Consider the following 19,119-nt stretch of genomic DNA (forward strand, 5'->3'; position numbering starts at 1 on the left):
TATTATTGTCCCCATGAGGCACAGGGAGAAGTAAATTTTCCATTGCCATACAACTTAAGTGGAAAAGCCAGAAATATGAACCCTGGCATTCTGGTTGCAGACCCTATTCACATTGCTACTCTATTACTATTTTGTCTTAAGGGTATTGGACCCATATACCCCACCGGAGTATTCTTACCTGATGGTGGAGAGAGCGTTCCTTGCCTTCATAGGTGCTGCCTTCTAGTGGGCCAAAGTCTTTATCATCTTTTATTTGCTCCTGACTCTAATGGGCCAAAGCAGTGATATGTGCATGTGTGTCCTCCCCCCCCCACACACACACCCTTTTTCCAGCAATAGGAAGATAGCTGCTCTTCATTCCAGTGGGAATTTACATCCTTTGGGAAAACTCAGCTTTATACTCCATTTCCCCCCTGCAGAGTTATCTATGCAGTCAGGGCACTTGCTGGCTATGCAGAAATGCCTTTGTACCCCTGAAAGAAACTAGGAAACAGTATTTTTTTTTCCTGCCACCTTACATTTCTAGTCACCTTTCAGCTCTAGGCAGCTCCATGAATGGTCTGCTTCCATTCCAGCTCTGATCACATCTTACAGAACAGAAATAGTAGATAGGACCAGTTAATCTCATGGTTTCCTATTTGTGGACAATTTCTTGACAGTAGAATGAGTTTCCTTCCAGCAGAGCTAGAAAACTCTGCCCCAGGTTCTGCCTGCTGGGAACATTTGGAGGCACCCAAAGAGGAATATAGGGGAATACACTAATTCTAGTTGAAGTCAGCATCCTTTGTTCCTAAGCGTGAGGTTTCCTGGTGGGGCAGTCAAGGCTGTGTTCATCTGATGTAGCGGGCATCTTCTGTTTGTGTCTTCCAGGTGTCCCTTCATTTTTTTTTTAGCAACACCTTCCTCTTTCCTTTGAGGAAAAGGAGTCTACGTGGTGCTGGGGGAATTTGCTGGCTCTCTTGCTGACTCTGTGTGCCTCTGGTGACTCTGTGTGACGCTAGTGAAATTGTCTAATCACAGTGTCCTGCCTTCTGCCACAGGAGTGAGTGGGGCATAGGAGTCTGCAATGGACCAATCAGAATCCTTGCCTAGAATATGAAAAGTGAGGATGGAGGAATAGCGTCTCTCCACTTGGACTGCAAACTACAAAGCTGTGATTCCAGAGCTGTTTGAGGGTCATTTCCCTGTGCATAAGGTCAGGGAGAGAATCAAAGGGAATTCCAACATTGTGTCCCTGGATACAGGTGTACCTGAAGCTGTATCCCTGTCCTTTCCAATGACATTAGCCAATAAATCCCCTCTTTAGCTACTTTGAGTGGATTTCTATTCTTTGTCATTAAAAGCTCTATCCTTTAGAAATTTAGAACAAATTCATATATTCAGCATTGAGAAAATCAGTACTATCAACATTAAGTTGATGTATTAGGGTTCTCCAGAGAAACAAAACGAATTTTATCTATCTACCTACCTCTCTACCTATCTATATTTATTTCAAAGAATTGTCTCATTAATATGGAGGCTGGCAAGTCCAAAATCTTCAGGGTGGTCTGTCAGACTGGACACAAGGGAAGAGCCAATGTTGCAGTTGAAGTCCAAGGGCTGTTTGCTGCCTAATTCCTTCTTGCTCCAGGAGGGTCAGTCTTGTGCTCTATTCAGGTCTTCAACTGATTGGGTGAAAGCCACCTACATTATACAGAGCAATCTGCTTTGCTCAGAGTCCACTGGTTTAAATATTAATCTCATCCAAAAGTACACTAACATCCAGAATAGTGTTTGACCAAATATCTGGACACTGTGGCTCAGCCAAGTTCATACATAAAATTAACCATTATAGAGGGCAGAGTTTGCTTTCATCCCCAACTTATTTCTGAGTCCTTCTTCCATATCTTGGCCCCCTCTTTCTGCATTATCACACTCAATTTCACAGGCCCTTATGTTGTCCCTTTTTGACCAGTATCATCAACCAAGACAATCTGTCCAGATCTGCCTTCTTTCTGATTTCAGAATCAACTTCATGTGCATCAAAACTCTCATTTCCTCAGTGACCTTTTCAAACCTGGTATCCAAATGAAAACTCTATATGTAATGTCACTGTAAAGTGTTAATAGATGATAATGACTTACTGTAGACCTCTTGGGGGATGGGGAGGTATTCTATTCTGCCTTAAATATAGAAATATAGGTAAGAGTTTAGGCAATGTGATAGGTAAGGAGTGGAGGTGATTTTGGACGAAGGAACTTTGTCGTCCCCTTAAAATCCCATTTTGTGGGACTAGTTCTCTATAGTCATGCCCCAACTATTTAACATCTCGTTACCTTTTTAATGCTTCCTTTCAAAAAAGAGCACATGCAAAGATGAAAAAGTATTGTAGTCCATTCTTAGGGAACTAGTTCAGTATAGCGAGACCATAAGATGCTTGCTTGAGTGTAGCGGTGGGAAATGATGCTGATAAAACTGGCAAGAATGAAATCCTGGGTAACTGTGTGTGTACATAGGAGTCTGGACTTAATCCTGCAGGTGAAGGGTAGCCACTGAATTGGAAGCAGGGAGAAACAATCAGATTTGTGTTTTTGAAAGGTCACTTTGGCATGAAGGTGTATAGGATGAATTTGGATGGTGGTGGAACCAAAGGGGTTCACTGAAGGCCTGACTGGGTGACTTTTATTCTTGTGTTCATTTCTTCCATCCCATAGGCCTTAGTAGCTCCATCTGTTTCTTCTTCCTTTGATATTTACCACCATCTTCTCTGTCCACTGGGGTACATTTCTCCACAAAACTCCCTAAAAATTGGGACATTTGTATCCCTGCTCCCCATATTCTTGTTATGCATAGGCCTTTCTTTTTTAATTGAAATATAATGGACATATAACATTGTGTTAGTTTCAGGTGGATAACAGAATGATTGGTATATGTATATATTGTATAATAGTCACCACGATAAGTCTTGTTTACACTCATCACCATAGTTATAATTTTTTTCTTATGATAAACTTTTTAAGATCTACTCTCTTAGCGACTTTCTTCTTTTTTTTTTTTTTACTATATTATGTTGCACAGTTTATTGCTCAATCTTGTTGCCTTCATTGAGAAAAAATTTTAATGCTTTTTCTATATTTATTTTACAAATTATGCAGTAAAAACTTTTTTTTCTTTTGGTGTACAATACTGTGGATTTTAACACATTTATAGATTACTGAAATTACCACCATAATAAGAGTACAGAACATTTCCATACCCACCAAATTCTTTCCTGCTTTTCCTTATAGTTACACTTTTCTCTACTTCTAACCCCTGATGACCATTGATCTGTTCTCCATCAGTATAGTTTTGCCTTTTTAAGATGTCATAAATGCAGTTATATATTATGTAACCGTTCGATCCTAGCCTCTTTCACTCAACATAATGCCTTTGGGATTTATCAAAGTTGTCAATAATTTTTAATTTGGGGGTTCCTGGGGGGCTCAGTCGGTTAAGTGTCTGCCTTCAGCTCAGGTCATCATCACTAACTGGGGTCCTGGGATCGAGCCCCACATCAGGCTCCCTGCTCACCAGGGAGCCTGCTTCTCCCTCTCCCGCTCCCCCCGCCTGTTCTTAGCGACTTTCAAACACACAATGCAGTATTATTAACTATGGATACCATCCTATTACTTATAACTGGAAGTTTGTATCTAGGTTTTTTATTGTAATAAGTTTATTGCTATTTGTCATTGGAATTCAGGTAAGGGATAACAAAAATCACAAACATGGGGATGTTTAAATTTTTTTTTTTTAAGATTCTAGCCATTTATTTGAGAGAGAAAGAGTGTGTNNNNAGTGCACACACAAGTGGGGCGAGGGGCAGAGGGAGAGAATCTTTTAGCAGACTACCCCATGAATGGGGAGTCCCACAAGGGCCTCAACCCCATGACCCATGAGATCACGACCTGAGCTGAAACCAAGAGTTGGAGGCTCAACTGACTAAGCCACCCAGGTGTCCCTGTTTAAAAATCTTATAAAGCTATTTTAATTATGGTTCTTCCTTTCCTTAGAAATGGCAGCTGGAAGCCCTAATGGCCTTCTGTCCATCAGGCTCTATGGTGTGGTAGAGACTGAGAGCCATCAGGTTTAACAGGACAAATCTATGAACAGAGAAATGGACTTACATAAAGAGATGATGAATGACACCCTCCTTACCATCATTCCTTTTTTTTTTTTCCAAGTTCAGTTAGTTCAGAACTTTCCATTTCTTCAAATGTTTGATTTAGACCCAAATGTCCCCTTTCCTTCACAGACCATTTATTTTCTTCTCCAGTCCCTATTCCCAAAGGTCCAGCTAAGGCAAAGCTCTGTAGAGATGGGGGTCAGACAAACAGAGTTCTTTCATATTAGTGTCTTGACTGGAGCATAGTTACAAAGGGCTCTTTGTTGGATTCGGTTGGGAAAATATTGGCTTTCAAAGTTTCTCTCCACCTCCTCCTTGCCATACATCCTGCTGGGCAGAAAGCCATTGGGCTTCCAGTGGCATATCTAAAAAAATGAGGAACCCACAGTATTATTAACTATAATCACCAAGGAGTCGAAGTATGAGTCCAATGTTTGAACAACACCTTTGTGCACTGCTAGCAAACCTGATGATGCCACAAGAAACTGCCAGCAGTAGCACCAAAGTTCTCATGCTCAAACCAAAATATTGAACCCCTTGCTTTTCTCTTCTGTTACCTTGACTCCTTGGCAATATCACTGTGGTCTTACTAGAAACTCTTAGATGAGGGTTCTGAGGCTAAGATGTACATCTACAGTCTTTTGCCTCCTGAATTAAGAAATATGTTGTCTATTAACAAACAGATCACTGTTTTTTAAAACTTTGCTATAGGGTCATTTAGGCTTAAGGGCCTGAAATATTAAAGGCCTCTTAGGTAACAAATGCTTTGATTAGTTAAATGTAACATTTTTCTAGCCTCTCTTTGAGGCAAGTAATAAAAAGACATTTTTTTCCCTCTAAGAAAATCTGAAAAGCACTAATATGGCTTTTTTCACTCCTTCAAAAACATTTTTAAAAAGATTTTATTCTTTTATTTTTTTTAAGTACTCTCTACCCCCAATGTGGGGCTCAAACCTATGACCTTGAGATCAAGAATCACATGCTTCACTGAGTGAGCCAGCCAGTTTCCACAAAAACATTGATCCATTATTTTGGGCGAGGGTTTATACTAGGTGTTGGGTATGCAAAGGCTTGTTCTAGCCTCAAGAAACAGCCTAGGAGGGCAATACACACACACACACACACACACACACACACACACACACACAATATCATAAGTGTCTTGATTTAAAGAGGGCAGTTCAAAGAATGAGAGGTTAATCCATGTCCTTAAGTCTGTCTGGGGAGACAGAATAGGCTTTCCCCAAGAGGTAGCATTTAAGTAGAGATGGGGTGGGGATTCCACGAAGAGTAACTAATGTGTACAAAATATTTGAGAATGTTGGCGTAGGGAAACTGTGTAGCACTGTTAGAGTGTAAAGGACTGAAAGGTGGGGTAGGAAGAGAGCAATAGTGTGAGGTAAGACCAGATATCTAGGGTCAGAAGTCCATGCCATGTTCTGTATGCCAATCAAGTTTTTATTTGATCCTAATCTAGAGCCATTAATAGTTATGATAACCATCTACATTTGACTAAAGATAGCATTTAAATCTTCCTAGAGCAAATGCTTGGATAATAAATTCTCAGAAACATCATCTCTCTCTGATTAAGTCTCTCTTGGCAGGAGTGGTGCATTAATTCACAGAATTAATCGTCAGTGAGTCAAACGTAAGGCTGTCAAATCTGGGCAATTCCTCCTCTTCTCAGGTGGACCATCAGAAGTCTGGGCCAGAAGAGTTTCATAAGCCCAGGAGCACAGTGTTGTGTCGTTGAGCTTTACATCCTCCCACCTCCCAATCCCCTCTGCCAAAAAACTGGGGGTTAGGGAGGCAATGAATGGGGGTGGGGTGGGGTGCGGAGGGCGTTTAGAGGCCAAGCATATTACACAGAGCTTAAGCCCGGAACTGAATTGTCTGTCACCAGAAAGACTGGAGGAACCTGAATGGCACTTTGGATCAAGAATTTTGGTACCTTTCCTCCTACCTCATTCAATTTTCTTTGCAGTTTTTCTCCAGCCTTATGTCCTTTTCCACCCTGACTTGTGTATTTGTCCCCCAGAACCCCCTTTTCAGGCCTCCCGCTTTCTTCCTCCTTTTTCCGCTGCTTCGGGGGGTGCCGGAGCCTGGGGCCTTGGGTTGCATTGGGTACGTGCTCCAGTGCTATTTGCTTTGCTGACAGTTCCATCCTCCTCTTTCCTTAACGTTCCATCTTTCCCTGCCAGCCACCGAGTTTCTTCCTCCCCCACGGCGTGGTTCCTCCAGCTGCTCGCCCGGGGGCCGGGCGGCTCCAGGAACCCCAAGCGGATGCGGCCGCTGGCTGGTGCCACGTCTCCGCCGCCAGCAGGCCAGCGCCTGCGTGCGCTCGGGGGCGGGGCGGGGCGGCACGGGGAGGCGGGAGCTGCGCGTGAGCGGCGCGGACGAGGCCCAATGGGATCCGCGGAAGGTGGCGGCGGCGGCGCGGTGCGCGCCGAGGGGCGGGGCCCGTCGGCAGTTGCTGGCGAGCCCGGGAGGCCGAGAAGGCTTTCGTTGCTTCGGCCGTCGCATCCCCGAGGGAGTCGTGTTGGCTTGACCCCGGCCCCCAAGCTCGCCGATCGCGCCAGAGGCTCGTGTGTGCGCTCCCGACCTCGCCAGCCGTTCTCCTCTCGCCCGCGGACCGTGCCTTCTGCATCATGTGCGGTAAGGGGGCTGCGGGCGGGGGGCGTGTTGCGGGGCGGTGCTGGGGTGCGGTGCGGGCGCCTCCGAGGCCGGAGGCGCTGGCGGGAGCCGGAGTGTGAGGGTGTGAAGTCTGGGTGCGGGGTGCGGAGGCTGGCCTCTGCGAGCGGGTTGGGGGTGGTGGACCTAGGAGGGCACCTGAGAGGAGGGCGGGCTCTAGAGTGGATCTGGGGGGCCAAAGGGGGCGGTTTTACGCGGAGAAGGGAACCAAAATGTAGATAATATGTCTTGGAAAAGGAGAGAGGGCCGAGGGAACTGAGGTGTGGAGGGGTTTGCCTTCAAAAGAGTCCGTCAGGTGAGTGAGGCAACCTGTGGAACATCAGGTGAGATCACTTGAACTTCCTTTCTTCTAGGATTTACCTTTTTAAAAATATTTATTTTTAGTTGCTTTCTTTCGGGCAGGCCCATTAGAAACAGAACTATATATAGCTAGAGCTACGACAATGGCATTCCACATGATCTTACTTCCTGCCACCCCCTGTTTCAACAGAAACCATTGCTAATCAATAACTTGGTAAATGGGTTTAGACCTAATCTTGTGGTGGAAGAGGCCCGAAAGTGACCGTAACATGCGTTATCACCTGCATGTGCACCCATTTAAAACACCTATGAACATTTAATAAATGTTTTACAAGAGCAGTTACAACATATGTCCTTTTATTCCATGTTTTGGGGCTTAGTAGTTTTAATATTCCTTAAAACTCTTAGTAAAGAGGATTGTCAGAATTATATCTGAAATGATCGATAAGCTCTGAAATAGGTATTTACTTGGCTATATAATTCTTAAAAGAATTACATTCCTACCTCTTTTATTGAAATTTATAACCAACCTTACACCTGGAAGAAGGAACGCTTTTTTAAGGAAAGTAGGATTGTAATAGAATTGAGGCTCTCTGGGAAACTTAACTCTTCATTGCCTTTTGCAAGAATATCCTGGCAGGAGGTGGCTTGTACTCATTAGTGTTTATTTTTCTTGTATTTAACTTCATGATAATTTCAGCTTCTGAAAGTGAGGAGCAGGTTTAAATTTAGAGTAGATTAAAAAAAAACACTCAAAACAGAAACATCTATAAATAGTTTCTGAAATTATTAGATTAGAGCTGACTTTAGGATCAGTTATGCTTTTGCTGTGCCTGGTTAGTAGAGTGGTTTTGAAAAACATTATTTAGTTCGTAGCTGTGAAGTAGTGAATTTGCAAACTGGTTAATCCCCAAGATGCTTCATTTGGTAATTAACTTTTCCTGAATGATGAGGTGTGTGCCTAGTTAAGTACGTGGCTTTCTGGTTGCAGGTCATTTCTTCATCTTGTTTCAGGAAAAAGAGAGTACCATAAAAGAAAAAAATCAGATTTGCTTTAGAAAGGTTCGGATAAGGGTGAGGCTTTGGGGTGGAGACTAGTTAAGTAGGAGTTTTTACACAGCCAACATCCCCATTCCATAGAGTTTTACTGTTGAGGAAACACATCGGTTATAAAGAAATAGTATTTGAAACATTTCCAGGGTCCTTTTAGCCTAGAACAGAGTTTTGCATGATTCCAGGAATAGAGTTCAGAATTTATTTCCTCTTTAATGTAAATTCTGAAGCTTAACTGTTAAAAGGATAAGACTTTGTATTTATTTTCTTCCCATATTTCAGTCATTGAAATAAAATTTCTAGGCAGAGGAAGTGAGTGGGAATGAGATTAGATAGGAAAATTTAGAGGTTTACCTTCTTTTTCTTTTTCTTTTTTTTTTTTTTTAAAGATTTTATTTATTTATTCGACAGAGATAGAGACAGCCAGCGAGAGAGGGAACACAAGCAGGGGGAGTGGGAGAGGAAGAAGCAGGCTCACAGCGGAGGAGCCTGATGTGGGGCTCGATCCCAGAACACCGGGACCACGCCCCGAGCCGAAGGCAGATGCCCAACCGCTGTGCCACCCAGGCGCCCCCTTCTTTTTCATTTTAGTTTAATTCCAGTGTATTTAACATACAGTGTTACCTTAGGTTCAGATGTACAATGTAGTGATTCAAGGATTCCATACCTCACCCAGTGATCATCGTGGACAAGTGCACTCCTTAATCTCCATCACCTATTTCACCTATCCCCCACCCACAGAAGTTTACCTTCTGATTACCTGCTGCCTATCCCAAGTTTTTCTAAAAGATTATTTTGTTTCAACACTGTACAGTATTGAAGCAGAAGAATGAAGGCGGAAAATTCTGTGATAATGCTTTTTCCAATCAGATATACTGATAAAACTGTCACAATGTTTACCAGCTTATGTTGGGATGACAATGTGTTAATCAGGAAAAAAAAAAAAAGATTCTGTGGTCAAGTATATTTGGGAAGCAGTAGATTAAACAGTGTTGAACTGGCTTTTGTTGTTGTTGGAGGGTTTCTTGGAACCTTTAGTGGGCTAGTAAGTGTTGTGAATCTCCCGGAGAATAATGTTGTGCCTGTTTTCCAAATTTATTTAATCTTCCTCTTATTCTTGGTTCTCTAGAATACACTTTGTCCTTTTTTATTTGTACTACCTTTTGTTTTGGTGAGAGAATGGCAAGTCATTTAAGCTACCCACAGCTTTTAACAAATTGTACTGTTTTGTTTTTTTAATAAATGTAGGGTTATACTGTTCATTTTCTTCTTTTGATTTTTTTTTATTACTCAAAACTACATTTTTAAATTTAGCTTTCTGACTCTGTGCTTGTTCCTTCAACACGTTCAAAACACTGTTCTCCTCCTTAGTAAGCACAGCATGCTTGATCCAGTCACTGACACAGCACACATGGAATCACCGCAGTCTCTGCTGATGTGTTTTTTCCGTCTTAGACAACCTCATAAGAACTGTAGGTCTCACAGCACAAACGCCTCAAAGTTGGCCTGGGCACATGCCACATGTGGATTTTGGTGCTTTTCCAACCTCCTTGGTGTAAAGGTAAACAATTCTATTACCAGGGGTTTGGGACAGCCTAGTTTTGTTAGAGGCTGTATTATAGGACAGCCTAGGATGGTGTGTCAATCATGGGACCATTCTGAATGCCTCTAGACATTGTCCCTGGAAGAGCGGGTATACCCTTCTGGTCCAATGGTGCATATAAATGGAGTTTTTATGTAAGTGATGCCATATTTAAAAGCGGTAAGGGAGCTTATAATTTAAAAGTATCCTGAAATGAATCCTTAAAAAGATTTTTGTAATAATACTACCTAATAGCTTTGGAGGTAATTGGGGGATGCTGACTGGCTGCTAGGATAAATCATAAAACCAATACTTTCCTTGGAAACCATACTGAATATAAAGTAGTTGTGAAAGAAAAGAATTAATTGCTTAATAAGTATTTCCTCAGTTGTGTTTCCTGGAAAGGGAGAAGTTAATAGGTGCTGGTTATGAGCAATAGAAGGTGGGAAAGGGTTTTATAACACAAGTGTGGGAAATTCTGCTTTTGGAGATTCACAGTTAGCAAGATTAAAGTTTCTAGAAAGTTCTACAAATAAACCTGTTAACTTGAACTCAGAATTTCTTAAACCTTTAATTATGGAACATTTCTTTCACCTTATCCCTATTTAGCATCCTGCAAAATAGTGTTCTCTTTCTGTGGTTTAGGAATTTTTAACTGTACATTGCAAGTACCTAGAAAGCATTAGAAGATATTCGAAGTGATGGCTTTATACTTGGTGCTTTGTCCTTTGGAGAGATGACTAACATAAGGGAATTGCCTTCAAAGAATTGCTGTCTGGTTGAAGGAAACCATGAATACACAGGTGCAACACAAGGAATGCAACAGGTGTGAATGTTACTAGGCATTTCTTGTTCATTGTTATGTTATGGACTACAAGTGAATTGAATAGAAATTCAGAGACTAGTTAGGGGAGGAGTGTTCCAGGTAACAGGGCAGTACTTTTTTTTTTTTTTTTAAGTAATCTCTACACCCAACTTAATAACCCCAAGATCAAGAGTCGCATGCCCTGTGGACTGAGCCAGCCAGGCGCCCCAGCAGCAGTACTCTTATGTTGAGGAATAGTGCCAGCTGGTAGAGAATTAGTGCACTACGAGAGATATCCTTGATGGCATTTACCCAACAATGAATGGAGTCAGAAGTAGGTTGAGAATTATTGCTATGGGGTTTGAAAGAAGAAGTAAAAATTCCAGGAAAAGGGGCCAAAGAACAGTGGTTAGAGGCAGAAGAGTTCCAAAGTAGTGTATTGACTTGGACAGAATCTGCAGAAGTAGAAGGTCGTTCATGTTTAATATTGCAGAGAGAAATTAATTGCATTGGCTTTAAAGCATAGAGAAGTTGCGTATATGAAGGCAGAGGAACCTGAGTTTGTGTTGAGGAGGAGGGCATGCATACCAGCAGAGGAGGGAGTATTGTGGAACTGAGGTCCCTTGATAGAGATGAAAAGTTGAGTTCTAGAGCTGTGGTTCTTGACCTGTGAGCTGTGAAGTTATTATGGGTTTTCACTGATTGATTCATACTCTAAGCATTGTCTGTAAAGTTGTATAGAAGTTGTTCTAGATCACTGGATGATAAAAATTCAACCCACTATTGTGTAGGATCCTCAAAATATTTTGATGTAATAAAAGGCTCTGTATTTAGAAAGTTGAGGAATTGCTTATCAAGAGTTACAGGTCGGAGAGACTGGCTTTAGGGAATAGTGCGTGAAATATGTTTCTCTATTTTGAGCTTATAAGGAAGGATAAGGCACCCTGCAGTGGGTTTGCCTGAAGGGAGGGGCCTGTGCCTTGGAAAGCTGGGATGTTCCAGCAGTGTCTGGTGAGCTCTGTTGGCCTTTGAAAGTCCGTGGGAGAGGGTTGTAGATGTCTCACCAGGCTGTATCCGTACAGCATGTCTCCAGGGTGAACAGCCTCTGGCATGTTGGAACAACGTAGGGAGGGTAAGAGGGTGTGTACTGTTAAGATGAAGAAGAAAGCTTCAATTCTGTGAGAGGTACGGAGGTAGAGAAAGGAGGTTTTCACAATTTTTTTAAAAAGGTTTTATTTATTTTATTTGATAGAGCACAGGCTGGGGGAGCAGCAGGCAGAGGGAGAAGGAGAAGCAGGCTCCCTGCTCAGCATGTGGTGCTCAATCCAGAACCCTGGGATTATTACCTGAGCTGAAGGCAGATGCCTAACCGACTGAGCCAGCCAGGCGCCCCAGATCTTCACAATTTATTCTGTAGCATTTGTATAATTTGAATCTTTAAAGATGCTAATGAATGAAATATAACTTGCATTATAAGAAAAATTTAAAAATGAAAGTTAAGTGGCATTGCAGATGGATTTTGATTCAGAAAGTATAAAATTTACAGAGGGAATTTATCACTGATAAATTACAATGTCTGCAGTCTCAAAATATTGAAGTTGTCAAGGGAAAAAATATGTGAAAGTATTCTTATTTACAAGGACATAAAATCAACCAGGCATAGGAACTTTAATAATGTAATTAGCTAAGTTGCATTCAGTTTTCATTTCAGGAAGGTTGAATAGCCTTTTAGCCAAGTGTGTCTATGACCCAGGTCATGTCTGAATATTTTGTTAAGCAAGGTGCTCATTAGTGCTTTCATGTCGTTGAATTTAAGTTGCAGTTTTCCAAGAATGATACCTGTAGGTGCAAACATCTGCATCATTTAGGGAGATATTTACTTCAAGAATATCCTTTCATAAGAAAACTTACACCCTGGAAGTGCATGGTGATGTAGGAGTGGAAACTCCTGTGCTCCATACAGCTACTGTGTGTGGTATTGGAGCAATTACCCAGGAGCAGTGGAGAGTTGATGTTTAGGCTTTTAGTAGTTAACCTAAAGTAGAGCTGTTTATGGAAGGCTTGAGAAGACAAGTCGAAGACCTAAAATGGGTCTCCTTCTAGTGATTTCTACTCTAATAAGCACCATTTTGCATTATGAATGCCTCCCTTGTGAACATTCCCGGCATGCCCGATAGACTGGTTATTTGCCATTATATTTTCCCAGCTACCCTGTGAATACACATAACGCACTAATCCTAGCAGGTGCACTATCTAGAGGTCATGGGTCAACAGTCCTGGCAAGGGACTGGTCTGTAAAATTGACAGGTTCAGTCTCTTCTTTATCTCTCATTTTTCTAAGCAGGGATGATTTAGGTTTACCCCTCCCCCTTGTTTTTTCTTCACCCAACTCTGTTACTTTGATCTTAGAAAACTTCTCTACATAGGTTGTCCTTTTCTTCCTTTCAATTTCTGCCGGGTTATGTAGGGAGAAATGTTGCTCCAACTTCTTCCTCTGTTCCTCCTTTTCTTTTCTTTGTTTGAAGAGTGAACCAGAAAAATGACAGTGATGATTATAGATAGCAATAGTCCTTCCTCTCAAGGAAAAGGCAGGTTTTGAGTTGGAACATGGTATATGATATTTTATTGAATTTAAGTTGCCACTGATTGGGAAATTCACCATTATTTTGTAGATCAAAAAGAGTATGAACATCTTAAAATCAACCCTGTCAATATCTGAAAAAGTATTCTGAAGATGCTTTCTGAAGATGAGTTTAAGCTAGATGATCTGATTGTCTTTACCAGTGACAATCTTTTTTTTTTTTTTTTGATTATTTATTTATTTATTTGACAGAGAGACAGCCAGCGAGAGAGGGAACACAAGCAGGGGGAGTGGGAGAGGGAGAAGTAGACTCCCAGTGGAGCCCGATGTGGGGCTCCATCCCAGGACTCTGGGATCACACCCTGAGCCGAAGGCAGATGCTTAACAACTGAGCCACCCAGGTGCCCCTACCAGTGACAATCTTAACATCACTAATAAGGGACCTGTAGACAATATAAAATACATACACCCATTGTGCATAATTCTCGCTTCCAAATTTTAACCTAACTCAATCAAGTGTTTAGATCTATCTTCCAGTCTACAGGAAATAGCAGGAATAGAAGAATTGGTTAGACTATACTGTGGGGAAACTGTTAGACGCAGCCAGAAGATGAGACATTCAACAAGAAAATTGGCCTCAGCTTGCCAGTAAGCCAGTGTCTTGGCATAAACAGGGCAGTAGGGGAGAGACCATTCTGGATTCAAAGAGACTTCTGAGACATAAGAGTCAAATGTGAGGTATGATCCTTTATTATATCCTAGAATAAACAAATCAGCTGTAAAAGACTTTTTATAATTGGGACATTTTATTTTATTTATTTTTAAAAAGATTTTATTTATTATTTGAGAGAGAGAGTGAGAGAGTGAGCGAGTACGAGTATGAGCTGGGAGGGGGGGTGGGCAGAGGGAGAGGGAGAAGCAGGCCCCCCACCAAGCAGGGAGCCTAACGTGGGGCTCGATCCCAGGACCCCGGGATCATGACCTGAGTCGAAGGCAGACGCTTAGCCGACTGAACCACCCAGGTGCCCCAGGGAAATTTTAAATATGAACATTGTAACAGGTGGTGTTAGCATTATCTTCTTAGGTATGATAATAAAGCAATTTTGCAGAAAAAAGCCCTCAAGTTTTATGTTACTCTGCTTTTATTCTTTTTTTTTTTTTTAAAGATTTTATTTATTTATTTGACAGAGATAGAGACAGCCAGCGAGAGAGGGAACACAAGCAGGGGGAGTGGGAGAGGAAGAAGCAGGCTCATAGCGGAGGAGCCTAATGGGGGGCTCGATCCCAGAACGCCGGGATCACGCCCTGAGCCAAAGGCAGACGCTTAACGACTGAGCCACCCAGGCGCCCCTCTGCTTTTATTCTTAACAGAATACAATTGACCCTTGAACAACAGAGTGTTTGGGGTGCCTACCCTCACCTTCCTGCAGTGGAAAATCCGAGTATAACTTTTGACTCCCCAAAATCTTAACTACTCATAGCCGTGTGTTGACTGGAAAGCTCACCAATAATATAAACAAAGCTCACCAAAAACATGTTTTGTATGTTACATGTATTATATGCTGTATTCTTACAAAAGCTAGAGAGAAGGAAATGTTACTAGGAAAATCATAAGGAAGAGAAAATACATTTACAGCACTATACTGTATTTATTGGACAAATCCACACCATAAATGGACCTGTGCAGTTCAAAGCTGTGGTCAAGGGTTAACTTGCTCTGAAAGTAATAAGGCTCTTCACCAGGTTTCCGATTTTAATTTGACAGACACGCTGTACACAGAACAAAATCATGTAAATGTTGCAACAAAGAAATGAGGCCCAGAAGAGAAGTGTAGTGTGTATAGCTATTCAAAAAATGTCAGAATTCAGCTGGAATGGTTCTAAAGCAATCAGAAGAGTCTTCAGAAATTACGGAACATCTAGCTGGCGAGGACCGTAGATGTCCTCAAATGTCAGGCAATATGTTGCCCTTGTGCTAATCACTTTCCACTTCCTCGTAATGTCTGTTGCTGGTCAATCATGGCTTTCGTTCCTGTTTAGGAAATGGGGCCACTGAATCCTTTTTAACAATGTTTCCTATAGCCACTACCGATTAATAACTTGGTACTTGCTGTGAAACCTATTTTACCACCTCTCAGTCAAACCCAGTCATTTTGCAGAGGGGACGCTGAGGCAGGGTGGTATGGTGGAAAGCTTTGACGACATACATGAGTTAAAAGATTCACAGGGTTTCTTCGGTGAAAGAGTACTTTATGAGCTAACAGATGTTTAGTGTGAATTTTATTAGTTTCTCAGATAGTTACCATTTTAGAAGTTTGTTTGGTGTTGGGTATTAGTTTAGAGGATCTCTTTCGCCATGAAATGATACTCAGGATCTCAAGATCCACACGCTAAGCCAGTGTAAACCAAAGAGATTGAAGTTAGAAACAGTGTTAAAGTGCTATTATTGAGTTCCATGTATTGAAAATTGTGAATTTAGTATTGCATCACTCAGAATTTTCTTTTAAAAAATGTGTAGAGTCTGTAATTTGTCTCAAGAACAATTGGTTTTATATCAGCATTTAAATTGACTTTTTAAAAATTGGTATTCATTTATTATATTTAATCTTTAATTCTCCGTATGTTTTACTTTTACCATCAGAATTACATTTCTTGAAAAAAGAGAGATGACTTAGTAGCGAGTTTTCTGGTTTGTGCTGCATTATTGGGATTTGGCAACTCTGGAATTCCTCCTCAAGATTTCCTAGAGCGCGCCTCAGATGGCAAACAGTTCCTAACAGTGTAATGTGTTTTTCTGTTTAATGACTTTTAAATGAGCTTAATTGTATCCTCCTTTAGCAGATTATTTAGCTGGTGCTCATCACTGTGGTAGAGAGTAGACTAGTTGAGAATCAGTGTTTCATTAGAGCATTTATATTACAGTCTTATTTTGGGAGAGATTCATCTTCTGTGAATTGTCTTTTAATGATATAATAAAAATACTTATCTGGAACTGATAGTTTTCTTTGTTCATTTAATCTTTATCAAATGCCAGTGACCCATGGTGGGCGGAAGTGTAGAGCCACATAGAAGTTTCATTTATAGTTGAGTTATTAGTTTAGTTCATTTTGCAGATATTTTATGAAGGAACAGCAGTAACAACAGGAACTGCAGCCCTCATGCAGGGTTGTGGTGCTCTGCAGGTGACGTGCTTGTATGACACATGATAACTTAGAAAATCTTAACAAATTTATGAATGGGGCCACCTGGGTGGCTCAGTTGGCTGAGCGACTGACCCTTGGTTTTCGCTCAGGTCGTGATCTCACTGGTTGTGGGATCAAGCCCTTCGTGGGGCTCCACACTCAGTGGGGAGTCTGCTTGAAGATTCTCTCCCCATTACTCCCCCCACTCACTCCCGTGCTTACTCTCTCAAATAAATAAAATCTAAAAAAAAAAAAAAAGAATGAAACACAGGATTCCTATAGTGTTTGATCTCATACTGCCTTTTTTGGGAAAGTTCAGACAGTTTTCATTTTGTTTTGGATTTTAGTGTTAAAATGTGGATTTCCTTTTTTTTTTAAGAGCATGATAGTTTATTTGAAAAAATTGCACTGTACCGATCATGGTGGTCATATACATGATGGCTTTTTGTTGGATATTGACTTTATGGTATTTTTTTTTTTTAAGATTTTATTTATGATAGAGAGAGTGTGCACATGCACTGAGCAGGGGGACAGGGAGAAGAAGCAGGCTCCCCGTTGATCAGGGAGCCTGACATGGGGCTCAGTCCCAGGACCCTGGGATCATGACCTGAGCCAAAGGCAGATGCTTAAGCAACTAAGCCACCCAGGTGCCCCATGCTGCTGTTTTTAAAATGTGGGTTTCCTTTACCTATGTTCTGCCTGTTTACTTTTCTGGTTCAATTCACATTGTACTAGTTGTTTTATTCTAGTTTTGCTTTTCCAAATAAATGCTCCTTTTTTATGAATTCTCAATAGGTGTTAACATTTATCATAATAGTTATCTTTTAGTAGTATGTGGTGAACAAACGATTCATTCAACAAATGCCATTTTCCCTTAAGAGGATTATACAAATATTTTAGTCCATTTTTCCCTATTATTAAATTATTTAGGTTGTATTTTTCATATTAATATTTATTTATGTTTATTCTTTTATGTTATCGATACCATAATCATTAGAAATACGAAAAATTATTGCATCTGCCTAGTTTTGTAGGGTCCATGTGTTGCTTAAAATACTTATTTCAGAAAATGTTTTCCTTTAAACAATGTGCAGTACATAAGACATAAACCACAAATTTGTTGATTGGTTAATTTTTTAAAATTAAATTTTACTTGACAAAGCGGCAGTGATGGAAGATATGTGACTAGCCTTATAAGCTTCTCTGCAGAAGCTAAACATTTATTTTGACATATTTGCTTCAGTCTTTTATACTAAGGAGAAATACCCCTTTGTAAAAGTTTTACCACCTTTAAATAATTTGAAGTGAGAATTTCTTTCTTTTTTAAAGATGATTCTAACTTCATATTTCTGCACATCTTAGACATAATTATGCAAATGAGGATTTTGTCATAATTATGTCAGTTTTGCTTCATTAGTCATATTTTTTATTAAATATTTGTTCATTTGCAGGTATATTTGCTTACTTAAACTACCATGTTCCTCGCACAAGACGAGAAATCTTGGAGACCCTAATCAAAGGCCTTCAGAGACTGGAGTACAGAGGATATGATTCTGCTGGTATTTCCTTTTTAAAAATATTCTAGGTTTTGCATGATTTAAGAGGTTTTTTGTTTGTTTTAGTTGACTAGATTCTTTAGTAATGTCTATTTTGTTTTGAATAAAGCTAAAAAGAATTTTTGTCTTTTATCATGTTTAAAGGGTTTATACATATAATTTCAATAGTATTACCACTTACACTACTTCCTAAAGATACCTGCCTTTGTTAAGAATGCTACTGTAAAAACATAAATCACCTGGGGCATTTTCATGGTAGAACAGTTCTTGAAGGCCTTACTTTATAAATTACCTCTTTTCTTTCCTGTAACTTCTTTTTCTCCGAGGAGTCTCTGCTGTTGGCATATACATGTAACCTGAGATTCTGCTACCTTAAATAAATGACAAAACAAATAGAAAGAACTTTCTGTCAACTTTGTTTTACTCTGGCTCCTTTCCTTAACTGTGTCGGGGTGCCCACGACCACCGTTGGTTCCCGTGACTCCCGAGGACGACTCAGCATATAGTTGAACTCATAGCTGTGATTTATTACAACAAAAGAATACATAGCAAAATTGGCAAAGGGAAAAGGTGCATGGGGCGAAGTCTGGAGGCACAAGCTTCTGAGAGTTCTCTCCTAGTGGAGTCAGAGAGTATGTGCTTAATTCCCCAGACAGTTGTGACAATGTGTGTGAAATGTATGTCAGAGAAGCTCATTAGACAGTCAGTGCCCACGCTTTTATTGGAGGCCAGTCACATAGACACCTTCTGCCTAACACACACCAAAATTCTGGACTGCCAGAATGGAAGCAGATGTTCAGCAGAAGCCACATTGCTTGCAAAAACAGTTCGGTGCAATAAGCCATTCTTAATCAGTTAGGTAACCGCCCTGAAATCCAAGTTCCCAGACGCCAACCAGGAGCCAGCTTTGTAAGCGGACCTTCCTAAGGAAGCAGTGTCAGTCTTGCTATGTTAAGTTTTTACTGTACTCTTGACATAGCCAAATGTAATGGGCATTTATTTTCCATGACCTTCCTCGGTTAATAGAAAGCAAACTCTTCCCCTCGTTTGTTCTTAAAATTCTCTTTCCTTGGCTTCTGACAACACGTATTCTCTTCCTAACATGCTCATTCTTTTCTGTCTGCTTTGAGGTTTCCTTTTCTTCCACTTTTTGCTTAAATAGTAATATTTTTTCAAGATCGTTTCCTAGGCCCATTTTTCTTACTTTGTGTCTTCATGAGTGAGCTCT

At 40.8% G+C, this 19,119-nt stretch overlaps 1 protein-coding gene and 1 pseudogene across 1 annotated transcript in view; one reads left to right on the forward strand and one right to left on the reverse strand.

Annotated features, from left to right (window-relative positions):
• The first annotated feature begins 6,598 nt into the window (after nt 1-6,598).
• The window catches only part of GFPT1 (glutamine--fructose-6-phosphate transaminase 1), a 57,204-nt gene continuing 44,683 nt past the window's right edge, over nt 6,599-19,119 (forward strand). The window contains exons 1-2 of the mRNA XM_040623390.1: nt 6,599-6,796; nt 17,787-17,894. Of these exons, the coding sequence (XP_040479324.1) occupies nt 6,790-6,796; nt 17,787-17,894 (115 nt within the window). The 5' untranslated portion in view covers nt 6,599-6,789. The remainder of the gene's footprint in view (nt 6,797-17,786; nt 17,895-19,119) is intronic.
• Nucleotides 8,717-10,339, reverse strand: LOC103671358 (annotated as a pseudogene).

Source organism: Ursus maritimus, unplaced genomic scaffold (genome assembly GCF_017311325.1).
Source record: "Ursus maritimus isolate PB19 unplaced genomic scaffold, ASM1731132v1 scaffold_6, whole genome shotgun sequence".
NCBI lineage: Eukaryota > Metazoa > Chordata > Mammalia > Carnivora > Ursidae > Ursus > Ursus maritimus.